The following is a 14,697-nucleotide window of genomic DNA, read 5'->3' on the forward strand; positions in this document are numbered from 1 at the left end:
AACGGAGGTGAAACCAAACCCTTCCCAACCACTCTACTTCACTTGGCAGAATTCATTCTTACATCAAGCAACCATTTCTTCAACTCTCCTCAAGTCAAAGCTGTGGCAACTCGCATTGGACCAAGCAATGCCTGCCTCTTCATTATGTCTCTACATAGGGAGCAATCCTTCGTGCAGTCCTAATCAGGCCCCACCCCCTCAACTCGTTCTCTGTTTCACAGATGGTGCTGCTTTCTGCACTCGTGCATTTGAAATTTTCTTTTTGCTTGCTGACATTTTCCATCCTGTGCTCATCTCTGGCTTCTTGACCAGAACAAGTATCTCATATGCTTTCATGAACCTATCTACATCTATTATCACCTTCAGGGATCCTTAGACTTGTACCTCTGTTCCTCAATTCTTCATGATGTTTGTCCTACACATTTAGTCATCTCCAAGTGCATCATCTTGCATTTATCAGGATTAAATTTCATCTGACATTGCGATGCCCATTTTCCCCAAATGATCAATAACATCCTGTGCGCTAGGACTATTTGCATCAACATCAATTTTCATGTCATCTACAAATTTATTAAGCATCCCTATTCTGTTCAGGACTTCAAAAGCAAGTGGCTGTAAATTTATTTTAGAAATGCAGACAATGTTGTAAAATTCATACACACAGCAAGCCACCACAAATAACAGTTTGTAATCTATTTATAGTATTTATGAATATAGGAAATACTATAGAATAAACTTGGTTTAACCTCCAATCCTCAATTCAGGAGATGAATGTAGAGATCTCCTCCAACTTACTTCCAAGTGCAGGAACAGAGATAGGTGCGACCCACTGTTGGTCTCAGTAGGAACTACACCTGACTGCTGGCAGTTACTGCCATTGCTCTGGGCCGGAGAATGAAATCCACTCTCCCAATGGGAACTCTAAGAAACAGCCCGTGAAATTTTCAATTCCTTAATGCAAAAACAAAAGGAGACTGTTGTCTGGTATTATTCACCCTGGTTTTACATGTCCAAAATAATATACAAATTATAATTATGGCTTGAATTTTTCCAAACTTTATTTTCGTTCAGTTTGGGGCATTGTTTTTTTTTTATTAGTGCCCAGCTAAATCAAATTGTTTGTTTTATTAAAAAGAAGTAAAGTGCATTTTTGATGGAGAACATCATGACGCAAGTCAGAGATGAAATTACTGAGGGATCAGCTGGTGGGGCTTTATGGGTGGAGCAGAGGAATAAGAAGGGATGATCACCTGGCAATATCCTTGTAAACCTTCTCCACACTCTTTCCAGATTAATGGCATCTTTCCCAATGTCCAAAACTGAATATAATACTCCAAGTCAGCTTCACCAACGTCTTGTAACTGTGACAAGAGTTACAACTTCTATGGAGACACAAAGAACTGCAGATGCTGGAATCGTGTGTAGAACATTCAAGAGCTGGAGTAATTCAGATTGTGAGGAAGCATCTCTGGAGGATATGGATAGGCCTCTACATTTCTTCAGAGATATTGTCTGATCCACTGAGTTACTCCAGCACTTTGTATGTGTCCCAACCTCCTATACTTAATTGTGTAGGACGGAACTGCAGATGCTGGTTTAAACCAAAGATAGACACAAAAAGCTGGAGTAACTCAGCGGGTCAGACACTATTCCTTATTTAATCTCTTAATCTATACTTCCCTGACTGATAAAGCCAAAGTGCCAAAAGCCACCTTCACCACCTTATGTACACCACCTTATGTACAAGTACAGTGCCACCTTCAAGGACTTAGGCACGTACTTCTAGATCCCACATTACATTATGTTGTTAAGTATTCAATTTGAACAATGGTTTTTGGATCTGTTGCTGCCGCTTGGTTTATGGTCATTTTAGTCCTACAATAAAACAAAAATGCTGGAAGCATTCAGTAGGTGAGACAACATCAATGGAGATGGAAACAGAGTTAAGGTTTTGGGTTGATGACCCTTTATCATTTGAATCCAGCTTTGCGTAATAGTCTTCAGTGACGACATTTATGTACGCGTGCCTGTGCAGCAAGAGAGCGGTAATGGTAACTGATTCAATAAGAATGTTTTCACTATATTACATGTTATCTATTTAAATGTAGCAGCAAATCTTCAAGAATCTTTCAACCAAAACTGGTTAGAAAGAGATGGGTAATGAGCACATGAAAACACCACAACCTGCAAGTTCTCCTCCAAGACATGTAGTGCCTTGACTTCAAATTGCATAACCAATCACTCATCCAAGATTCTACACGTGTGGACCTGGTAAAGTATCTTCACCATGTCCTCAGCAGCAACTGAAGTTTTTGATGCAATTTAAAATAATAAGCTAAGAAAGTTGTTTCCAGTTTTGATAAAGGCTCATTGACCTCAAAATATTACCACTGATTTCTCTCTCCACAGATGCTGTCTGACCTACTGAGAAACCCTGTTCAATTTTTATTGGAAAATTCCAGCAGCTACAAGCTTTTTTGCTTTTCAAAATTACAACATTGTTTCCTTGACAACAGCTCAGTATCTGCATCACGAAACTAAGTCTTACATCCCAAGGTGAAGGGACTTTGACCTTTTGTTCACATGATATCTGCTAAATTTACAAGGCGCTATTTTACCTTTCGACGGATTGTCTGACCTTCAGATAAACAGGCCTCATTCACCATATTCACACCCATTATATTAAAAAAAAAAAACATCTTTATCAACAACTACAATACCGCAAGCAAGTGTGAAGCTCCGGGGGACGCTGTTCTGGCAGCAGCCATGTCAGCAGTGCGTCAGTTTTTTCAACTTTTTTTTATTTTTTAGTATGTTTTTTTGTGTGTATTTAATGTTTTTTTGTGTGTTTTGTGTGGGGGGTGGTGTGGGGGGGTAAGGGGGAAACCGTTTCGGTCGCCTCCTCCATGGAGAGGCGACTTTTTCCAGGTCGCCTCCCCTGTGGCCTAACATCAAGGATCGGCGCGGCCTTTCCCGGAGACGTGCCCAGGGCTTCAGCGGCGGGCGAGCGTGGATTCTCGTTGTGGAGCGGGTGAGCCCTTGCTGGGGTTCGCTGGAGGGGAGCGCTCCGTTTCGCTGGCCCGGGGCAGCCGGCAGCCTGAAGTCGCAGCCTGAAGTGTCTGCAGAGCTCCAGCTGGTGCGGCGTCTACAGCCCGGGATCCCTCGTGGGGGACCCGGGGGAAGAAGAAGCAATCACTGCCGGCCCGCGGCCAACTTCTACCGCGTGGCCGGCATGGACTTACCATCACCCCTGGAGGGGAGCTTCGACCGCCGGCCCTGCAGTCTACGGTGCTTCTGGCTGCGGCGGGGACTTTAAATCTTGATCGCCGGCCTGCGGCCTACAACAATCTGAAGCCATGGTCTCCGGTGAGGAAGAGCCGATCCTGGACTGACTCTGGACTCTGGTCCTGTCCATGGAGGAGGACTGGCCAAATTTTTGTGCCTTCCACCACAGTGATGAATGCTGTGGTGGATGTTTGTGTTACATTTTGTGTGTTCTTTATTATTGTATCGCTGCTGACAACCCAATCCTTGCCGGGTCACTGCTCGTGCGGTCGACCGGTTGGTGCAGAGAGTAGCTTTGAATGTTTGTCTCTTCGTTGATTGTGTCCCTTTCTTTTTTAAAAAGCTACTGTAATGCGCCCTTTAAATTGCCCCTCGGGGATGAATAAAGTGCTTGATTGATTGATTTCAAGGAAACATCAAAATAAATAAAAAAGATTCATCAGAAATAATCCGATCACCTCTGTCTGGCTCAATTCAGAGCCGTCTCACTTTTCATCTTTAGTGTATTATCCCCTCCAGGTGTTATTTAAGAATTATATACAGCCTCCAAAAAAAAATAGCCTGCTATTTATTAAATGTCTTGAGCAGTTCACTAGCTTAAAGATTATAAGTGTATGTTTTCTTAGGTAAGCTTTCTTAGCTTATAGAGTAGATAGCTGATACCCATATCTCCTGCTTCTTAACTTCTCAGTGAGAACACATTTATTTTCCCAAACCTGTCACATGCAGGTTCACTTTTATAGGGAAGCTGTTCAACGCTAAACATTTAGATATTATTTTAAAACATAGCTTGTGTGCCTGCTAATGCATAATAACATTTTCCAGTCTATTTCATGTTGACTGAGATGGTGTTGAAGAGCAAGGGATTTCTATTTCCCGTCAATAACACTCTGGATTTATTTTTTTTATTCCACCAAGGTGTTTGAACAGAAGACTACTCCATGTCTGGAACTTCCTCAGCTGGATATTGAAATAGGGAAATTAAGTGAGAGGCTAAATTTGGAGGTATTTCCCATGAGCCTTCTTATGCAGCAACTTTCCCACCATTTGAAACACCTGATGATACTTAAAATTTTCATAAAACAGTCAGATTTAGGATTATAATATGACTGGAAATCCTCCGATTCGTCAACATCGGTGGAGAGATTATGGTTCACATTGATGAACTCCCATGAACTCCAAGACTCGGTAAAATAACTGCCACAATATAATGCATGCATGCCTAATCCACGCTGGCCTCGATTCCTCTTCCATACCATTTCTCCTTACCTCTCCATTCTTCAATCTACCATATTTATCCACCTCCACTTCAAATATTTCTAATGATTCCACCGGGATAGAGAATTCTAGAGATTGATCACCCCCAAGAGAATGACTGACCCTTCATTTTGTTGTTATGTCCCATTGTTCGAGACTTTCTCACTAGCGAAAACATCCCAACATTTAACCCCTTAGGATGTTATATATTTGAATAAGTTTACCCCTCAATAAGTAATACAAACCCAAACTATTTTGTCTTTCTTCCCAGGAATTAGCCTAGTCAATTTGCACTGCCTTCCGTTAAAGAGACCAAAAATATGCACTATTCCAGGTGAGGTCTCACCAACACCCTGTTCAATTCAAGTCATGTGTGTTTAATTGTCATATGAACCGGGACTGGAACAATGAAGTTGTTGCAGATTTACAGGCACATTAAGGCAACATAAATAACTATAATAAACAATAATGCAATACATTTTCAGTTATGTATGGTAACCAGCCCATAACAGCCATCAGCCTCTCTAGCACAAAAAAGGCTCAGGAAAATATCTTAGCTATAACCATAACCAAAGAAAACATCACCTAAGATAGTTTGCTCCACCATTAGATTATTCATCCCCTCCACCGGCAGTGCTGTGTTTACAGTAAGTACACCCAGTTCAGCAAGTAAATATCTTGCAGTCGGATGGATGGCTGTTTAAGTATCATTTGGACATAGTAAATATACTTTTTCTTAACACTGATGCCAGGATAATAATCTAATAAAAACATAAAGTAGTAAAAAATCAGATGCTGAATGACGTCTTTTCTGTCACTAGGATATGATCCAATATCCAGAGACCGAATACGAACTGAAGTTTCCAACCTATTGAGCAAGAAATACTAAGCAGCTGTACTAATACAAATTCATTCCTCAGTATGTTGTGAGCCACAGTGAAGCAAGCATGTTAAAGCATGGATTATAAAAATAAATCCCTTTACTTACTACGATAATCAGGAGAAGTGCTTGTCATTTAATCTGTTAGAAACCATACAAAGGGTGATCAAATAGCATCTTGCAAGCCACATTCACCCCTCTAACTGTTCAAGTGCAGCTCCCAGAGATTCAATGAATGCATACCATTTGGGGAATAATTTCATCAGATATGTATTGGGAGCTATGATGTCTAATACACATTTGTCCTCCAACCCCAAAATGGATGGAGGGATGATGGACTCTTATCTAGCCCGTGTTTTCACCTAATCGCAGGAGCCCGGGCATAAAACACTTGCATCACAGGATTATAGCTTCATTTGGCCACAGTGAGACTCAGCCAGGGCAAGTAAACATCATGCATTTGCAGAATACAGTACATGTGCATTACTGTGTGCTTACTAATCAAATATTTAAATGTCGGCACTCAACAACAAAACTGTTTTCATGCCGTATTGCTTGTGTTATATTCTGAAGGAGTACTTAAATAATATATGCATCAAGAGCTGCAAATTTATAGACAAACAGAAAATATCAGTGACAAATAAAGCAAGTTAAAATTTCCAAAAGAACTTACAATCAGGATGGAGATTCAAGGCCTCTAGTTTTAATAGCGAGCAGCAATGATACAGCAAATATTTAATGTTCCTTGATTAATGCATTGAGGTGGAGTCTTAGTAATAGGAACGTATAAAACAATTGTGCGTCTTGCAATTCCTAAACCTCTTGACATTATTGTACATGACTACAAAAGGCCCTCATGTTTGACCATCCTGTACTATCTACTCCAAAACAAGTGCCTTTTGAACAACTATTGTGTCTTATCAGTGAATATCAGATTAAAGGGAAAAGGAACATAAAGGGGGAGCAGAAACCACTTCTGCTTGGGATGCAACTTCTGCTTGGGATGTATTTCATCCTACAAGCAGTTGTGGTCTACTGAAAGCTGAAAACTTACATTTATTATGTTTAAGTAGTAGATGTTCATAGACAACAGCCTAATAATTATTGTGAACACTTAATTTAATTACCACTAATAATTTGTAATTGCCAATATCTTGCTTATAGTAATTTTCGAAGAGAGGTGATAATGTCTTAAATATGACATTTTCTGCCTTGTATCCTGATAAGATTCCACTTTTACCAAATTGACAACCTTCATACACAAACATTTGCTTTACAGCATTAGCAACATTCAGATTTAATCAGTGCTATAGTATAAACCACTGTGGTATGTCCCAAGGTTGCCAAGTAACCTATACAAATGTAATTTATTCAGATAATTAATGTAACTGATTGGGTTGGGAAGGGTTAACTCAAGTTTGCCATGGGAAAGAATGCTCATTGCTGTGAATTTAGAAGTCTGTTGTTTTGAGTCCAATTGGGAAACAATGTGAAGTAGCATTGATAATTAGTTTAAATCAAATCTCCCACACACACAACACATACTGCAACTGTTGGAAACACTTACTGCAAGAAGTATTTAAACTGTGAAGGCTTGAAACTCTCAACAGGGACGATTGATGGACAGTTCTCAGCCTCTTCTTTCAAGTGCTTTTCAGAAACTCTCGAAAAAAACTCTGGAACCCTTGCAAGCAGCACAGCTCTATGGGCCTTGAAGACAGCTGCACCCACATGGAATGTGACATCTGCTTGAGTTCCTTCTACAAGAAGCCTTTTGGGAACAAAAAACAGACCAATTGTGTAATATTGTTTCTGGAGCTCCTTGGATTTAAAAAATATATAATTAAACAGTCAGAGTACCTATTGAAATATTATTTCTGCAATAAGTATATGGAATGCTGTAGTATATGTATAATATAGTACAGTGTTGAACATCATACAGTATTAACAAGTAGTGTCACAATAACCAAGAACAAGATCCCTGTCTAACCAGAATGAATTGTAAAAGTTATACAAATGCATAGAGTTAATAATTAATGACAAGCCTTATCAATTTTATCTTTGTCTTAAACATATCTATGAAGTGCAAGATTAGCACAGACTAATTTTACTAATTGTTCATGACTCCACCCACCCATCACCATTTGCACACATGAACAGTCAATGAAACATCAGTGCACAATTCAAACTGCATTTAAAACTCCAAGACAGATGTCGCATTATATGCACATCTCCATATAACCATATAACCATATAACAATTACAGCACGGAAACAGGCCACCTCGGCCCTACAAGTCCGTGCCGAACAATTATTTTCCCCTAGTCCCATCTACCTGCACTCAGACCATAACCCTCCATTCCTTTCCCATCCATATACCTATCCAATTTATTTTTAAATGATAAAATCGAACCTGCCTCCACCACTTCCACTGGAAGCTCATACCACACAGCTACCACTCTCTGAGTAAAGAAGTCCCCCCTCATGATCGACCTTAGACAGAGGTGCAAGTGCACTAGGATTTGTGGAAATGCCAGGTAGACTGACTGCCTGCATATATAGCCAACCAGAGCTAAGCAAGCTAGGAAAAAACAAATGTATTTCCAATAAGATGCAATCCACTTTAGGTACAATTTAACCTACAATTCTTTGATTTCTGAATATTGGAGAATAAAAACTTAATCCCTCAAAGAGACTCACTTCTAATATTTCATCCAACAGATCCTTGTCTGAGATCAAATCCTCTTCATTTTCCCATGGACAAACTCAAATTAATATTCCATCCATCATAAACTCATAAATCAAGACAGAAGCTCACTGCATTCAACCACACAGGGTATGTAATTACTTCTGCAGGTGGTATAATGGTCAGAATCTAATCAGCCAAATTTCCTTTATATACAATAAAGCTCCAAGGACACTTGTTCCTAACAATTGCCACGGAACTTTCCCCTTTGTTATTTTTAGGTTTAAGTTCATTGTCGTCATGTGCACCAAGGTACAATGAAAATATATCGTGCATGCTATCCAATCATATCAGACAATGCTAAATATCAATGCAATCAAGACAAACGCAAGTACAATAGCTAGCCAATGTTCACAATGAGGTAGAGGCGAATCGACTGTACACTAGTGTATGGAAGGACCGTTCAGAAGCCTGATAAGAGGGGAAGAAACTCCTACATCCTATTTTCATTATTTATTAACAAAATACACTGGATACAAAATCTAATACATCAATGCGTTCAGGCAATTTAAACAAAAGAACAACTTGATTTAGAGTATTTCTTAAATTAATGACCTCATGTTCATGTTCTCTCCTCTCCACAATTCCTTGGTAACGTATTGTAAGTCACAGGTGAGTGGGTTACTGCATCTATCCATGGTAGTTTACATACACTGCTAATCAAGGTCACTGGATAAAGATCAGAAGCTAGATTTCTAAATGAAACACCCAGAAACCAATGTGTTGCAGTCACAACTGAAATGAACTACTTCAAAGCCTAAAGGGCCTGTCCCACGAGCATGCAACTCCATGCGGCAAACGCGACCTAACGTGGTCGCTTGAGCCGTACGGCCTCGCGGGGCCGGTCCCATTTTGATCGCCGGAGCCGTATGGAGTTGTGCGGAGCTGGCCCCGACATCGCGCGGGGCTCCGAAAAACTGACCGTTCAAAAATTCCGCGCAGCAACGGCCTGGTAGGCCTACAGCCGCCTAACGCACCGCCTCGAAGCCGTACGTCACACGCGAATTTCCCGCAGACTTCGCTCGAACTTCATGTCACTCACTCGACATCCGCGCGGCCCCCGCTTCTGGTTTGGTCGCGCTTGCCGCATGCAGTCGCATGCTCGTGGGACAGGCCCTTTTAGGTCGCGCTTGCCGCATGGAGTCGCATGCTCTTGGGACAGGCCCTTTAGGATTAAAATTTGGTGAGTACTGGCAACATCCTCATAAATCTTTTTCGCATTGTTTCCAGCTAACGACATTTTTTCTATAGCAGGGTGACCAAACGTAACGATACCACTGCAAGTGCAGCTTCAATAATGTCTTGAATAACTGCAACATACTGTTCCAACTTCTATACTCAATACCCTGACCAATGAAGGCCAGTGTGCCAAAAGCCTTCTTCATCATCCTATGTACAAGTGCAACGCCACTGTCAGTAAACTATGTACTTACACTCCAAGACCCCTTTGCTCTACAACACTCCTCAGGACCCTTCCATTTACTGTGCAGATCCTGTCCTGCTTTGATAACCAGAGTGGCAACAAATGACAACCTGATTGGTTCTGTGCACTAAAAACAAGAAAGGCTGACAAAGAATCTTCAACACAAAATAGTAGTTAGGGTAAACTAGGTTACGAAAAGAACCAACACATCCATTGCAGCCTGAATACTCCAATTTTATATAGCTTGCTCTTTCTATCTGTTTGTGTCAAGAATCTTCACTTTTGCTTGCCATTCTTCACTTTCTTTTTTCTTTCATTTGTATATTGTGGCTTGCTGGGCATGTCCCAGTAAGACAGACTGCGCAGAATTACCTAAACATTACAACAACATTAGCACTACAGCATATAGAGAAACAATTGCCTTTTTAATTATTATAACCTATTATAGACAATAGCTTTGTTCCACCCACTGCCCTACCCCACTTACTTTGCTACCTGGACTAACTTGTTTTCTTTCCTCAGTTCTGTTGAAGGATCTTTGACCTGAAATATTAACTGTTTATCTTTCCACAGATGCTGCATGACCTGCTGAGATTTTCCTTGCTGTTTTACTAAAAAAAATGCTTGAAAAGATAAAAGGATGTTGAATTATATTAAGTATTTGTTGTACCAAACACAGTTTATAAGAAGGCATTGCATACCTGAGAAGGTCCTTGTTTAACTGTGAAGCCAGGGTTTCTTTCAATATCTGTCTTTCACTTCTAACTCTCTCTTGGAAACCTTTGCTGTTTTCCAGATTGGGAATTCTCTGCACAATTCCTCCATTCCACGTTGCCATTTCCAGGTCTGTTGATTGTTGTTTATACTCATTCATCTCATGGTAACCATCTATTTAATAAATATTAAAATGAAATTAACCAATTAAGACAACAATACCATGTAGGAAGGAACTGCAGATGCTGGTTTAAACTGAAGATAGACACAAAAAGCTGGAGTAACTCAGCGGGACAGGCAGCATCTCTGGAGAGAAGGAATGGGTGACGTTTTGGGTTGGGACACTTCTTCAGACTGGTTAGGGATAAGGGAAATGAGAGATAGACGATGAGAGATGTTCAGAGATAAAGAACAATGAATGAAAAATATGCAAAAAGGTAACAATGATAAAGGAAACAGGACATTGTTAGCTGTTAGTTGCGTGAAAACGAGAAGCTAGTGTGACTTGGGTGGGGGAAGGATAGAGAGAGATGGAATGCTGGGGCTACTTGAAGTTAGAGAAATCACTATTCATACTACTGGGCTGTAAGCTGCCCAAACGAAATATGAGATGCTGTTCCTCCAATTTGCGTTCAGCCTCACTATGACAATGGAGGAGACCTGGGACCAAAAGGTGTGTGTAGGAATGGGAAGGAGAATTAAAAGTGTTTAGCAATCGGCAGATCAGGCATGTTCAGGCAGACTGAGCAAAGGTGTTCAGCGAAACGATCGCCCAGTCTACATTTGGTCTCGCCGATGTACAAGAGTCCACATCTTGAGCAATGGATACAGTAGACGAGGTTGGAGGTGGTGCAAGTGAACCTCTGCCTAGGATGGAGTTGAGGTATGTGGAAATCATTCCAGTGGGACAGGAGCAGGCAGAAACAATGCCAGGGCAGTTGTGTTTATGGATTTTGGGGAGAAGGTAAAACCAGGCTGTGTAGGGCTGGGAAATAATAAGTTGGGGGCTGTGGAAGGCAAACAGCCAGAAGTGATGAAATCAGAAATGGTCTGTGAGATTATGGTCTGGTGTTCGTCTGTGGGATCATGGTTCAAGGATACAGAAGTGAGGTGTCTGAGAAACTATACCATTGCACTCGGCACAAAAGACCTGGATATATTATTGGAGACTCAGCAATCTCCTTTCCAATATACTCAATTTGTAATTCAACAACCGATTACTGCAATCCGGAGGGATTCAAGAAGGAAAGTGGATATTATGCACAGGTTCAGTCACAATCTCTGTGCATGTTCCACCATGGATTATCATCTGCAACATCCTATTCTAAAAGAAACATAGAAACATAGAAATTAGGTGCAGGAGTAGGCCATTCGGCCCTTCGAGCCTGCACTGCCATTCAATATGATCATGGCTGATCATCCAACTCAGTATCCCGTACCTGCCTTCTCTCCATACCCTCTGATCCCCTTAGCCACAAGGGCCACATCTAACTCCTTCTTAAATATAGCCAATGAACTGGCCTCGACTACCCTCTGTGGCAGAGAGTTCCAGAGATTCACCACTCTCTGTGTGAAAAAAGTTCTCATCTCGGTTTTAAAGGATTTCCCCCTTATCCTTAAGCTGTGACCACTTGTCCTGGACTTCCCCAACATCGGGAGCAATCTTCCTGCATCTAGCCTGTCCAACCCCTTAAGAATTTTGTAAGTTTCTATAAGATCCCCTCTCAATCTCCTAAATTCTAGAGAGTATAAACCAAGTCTATCCAGTCTTTCTTCATAAGACAGTCCTGACATCCCAGGAATCAGTCTGGTGAACCTTCTCTGCACTCCCTCTATGGCAATAATGTCCTTCCTCAGATTTGGAGACCAAAACTGTACGCAATACTCCAGGTGTGGTCTCACCAAGACCCTGTACAACTGCAGTAGAACCTCCCTGCTCCTATACTCAAATCCTTTTGCTATGAAAGCTAACATACCATTCGCTTTCTTCACTGCCTGCTGCACCTGCATGCCCACTTTCAATGACTGGTGTACCATGACACCCAGGTCTCGCTGCATCTCCCCTTTTCCTAGTCGGCCACCATTTAGATAATAGTCTGCTTTCCTGTTTTTGCCACCAAAATGGATAACCTCACATTTATCCACATTATACTGCATCTGCCAAACATTTGCCCACTCACCCAGCCTATCCAAGTCACCTTGCAGTCTCCTAGCATCCTCCTCACAGCTAACACTGCCCCCCAGCTTAGTGTCATCCGCAAACTTGGAGATATTGCCTTCAATTCCCTCATCCAGATCATTAATATATATTGTAAATAGCTGGGGTCCCAGCACTGAGCCTTGCGGTACCCCACTAGTCACTGCCTGCCATTGTGAAAAGGACCCGTTTACTCCTACTCTTTGCTTCCTGTTTGCCAGCCAGTTCTCTATCCACATCAATACTGAACCCCCAATGCCGTGTGCTTTAAGTTTGTATACTAATCTCTTATGTGGGACCTTGTCTTTGACTCAAAAATTCTACTTCAATGTGTCCTGTATTATTTCTTAGTACAATATGCAAATCACTAACAATTAGAAATGGTAATTTAGTGATTTAAAGTATGGATGAACATTTTCAGTGGAGATTCTAAACCAAACAGATATCAGATAGAAAATTAAAAGCCTGTATTTAAATGTCAGGATATTTAAATGTCCTGCTATTTACAACCCACACCATATAGCAATGCTATTTGACTTAATTACAAATACTTTCTTAACATTCCACAATACCTTTTAATATTAACCATTAAGCTACTGAAAAGTCAAAATAGTTTACACCGTACAAACAGGCCCTTTATCCCATAATGTCCATTCCAAACAAGATGCCAAGTTAAACTGTCTAGGAAGGAACTGCAGATGCTGGTTTAAACTGAAGATAGACACAAATAGCCAGAGTAACTCAAGGGACAGGCAACATCTCTGGAGAGAAGGAAATAATTACTTTTCAGGTCGAGACCCTTCTTCAGTCTGAAACGTCACCTATTCCTCTCTCCAGAGGTGCTGCCTGTCCCGCTGAGTTATCCAACTTTTGTTTCTATGACAAGTTAAACTAATCTGAACTGCCTGCACGTGATTCATATCCCTCCATTTTGTATGCATTTCAAATTATCTGTTATTTTAATATCACACTTAAACACTTCGCAACTTTCATAATTAAAGATCTGACAACCTGAGAACATCCAAAAGCACCTTTCTGCTAAATACATGATTTTGGAATATAATTATCGTTAGCCACAGTGCAGTGAATCTGTGGAATTAATTACCACATATACATGGCTGTACAGGCAGTCTGTGCATATTTTTAAAGTGAAAGTTGTTGACAAGTTCCTGATTAGTAAGGGCGTCAAAGGTTACAGGGAGAAAACAGAGAATGGGGTTGATAAGGAAATATAGATCAGTTATGATTGAATGACAGAGTATATTCGATGGGCCTAATGGCCTAATCCTGCTCCTATGACATAAACTTAGGTATTGAAGGAGACACGAGTAGACAAAAGTGCTGGAGAAACTCAACGGGTGCAGCAGCATCTATGGAGCGAAGGAAATAGGCACCGTTTCGGGCCGAATCCCTTCCTGAAGGAGACATAGCAGGAAATTTGCACAAACCAAGATCCCATGGATAACAATGAGAAACACCCAGATTAACAATGCTGATTCAGCAAGATAATTTCCATACTCGCCTCCATAAATAATGCCATGTGGTTTCTCACATTCATCAGAAATACTGGACAAAGCCTTATGTTTAATGCAAAACACAAAGTACTTGAGGAACTCAGCAGGTGATGCTAAATCTGGGAGTGAATGGCCAGGTGAAGTTTCGGGTCAGAGCCCTTCTTCAGTGCTGATGGGCTGAGAGGTGTTTTGCTCAAGTTTCCAGCATCTGTAGTCTCTTGTGTCTCCTTGGTTTAACGGGAGTTCTGGTAGCAAGCACAGCAGGGCTGCCAACTCTCACGCTTTGAGCGTGAGAATCACGCCCTCAAGCAAACTCTCACGCCCTCACGCTGATCAGAAATTTCTCATGCTCAGTGGTGAGAAATTTTGTGATCAACGAAAATGTAAAAACTCGGATAAACTGCATGGTCCGCGGGTGTTGGCGAGCCGGGGCTGCGGGAGGGATGGGAGCAGAACCTGCAGCGGGAACAGATGCGGGGAGCCGGGACTGTCGAGTGTTTGCGGCGCTGTCGAGTGTTTGCGGCGCTGCGAGTCGCCCGCTGCAGCTCTGGCCATGGAGCACCCCGGACAGTGCGAGTGTCCCGGGCCGTCGGAAGCGTCGGAAGCGTTGCGCCGCTGCTGCGAGAGTCTCTGTGCCGAAGGGACAGACTCTCAAAGGGAGGTGCAGAGAGAGAGAAGAGAG

The 14,697-nt window shown here is 41.6% G+C and overlaps 1 protein-coding gene across 3 annotated transcripts in view; it reads right to left on the reverse strand.

Annotated features, from left to right (window-relative positions):
• Nucleotides 1-14,697, reverse strand: part of btbd8 (BTB domain containing 8) — an 89,338-nt gene that overhangs the window by 63,406 nt on the left and 11,235 nt on the right. For 2 of the 3 annotated variants that reach the window (XM_033028959.1, XM_033028958.1), the window contains exons 2-3: nucleotides 10,292-10,478; nucleotides 6,990-7,193 (exon numbers count right to left, since the gene is read on the reverse strand). In XM_033028959.1, coding sequence (XP_032884850.1) covers nucleotides 6,990-7,193; nucleotides 10,292-10,464 — 377 coding nt within the window. In that variant the 5' untranslated portion in view covers nucleotides 10,465-10,478. The remainder of the gene's footprint in view (nucleotides 1-6,989; nucleotides 7,194-10,291; nucleotides 10,479-14,697) is intronic. The other variant, XM_033028961.1, reaches the window with a different exon arrangement.

This window comes from Amblyraja radiata, chromosome 10 (assembly GCF_010909765.2).
Source record: "Amblyraja radiata isolate CabotCenter1 chromosome 10, sAmbRad1.1.pri, whole genome shotgun sequence".
Classification (NCBI taxonomy): Eukaryota; Metazoa; Chordata; class Chondrichthyes; order Rajiformes; family Rajidae; genus Amblyraja; species Amblyraja radiata.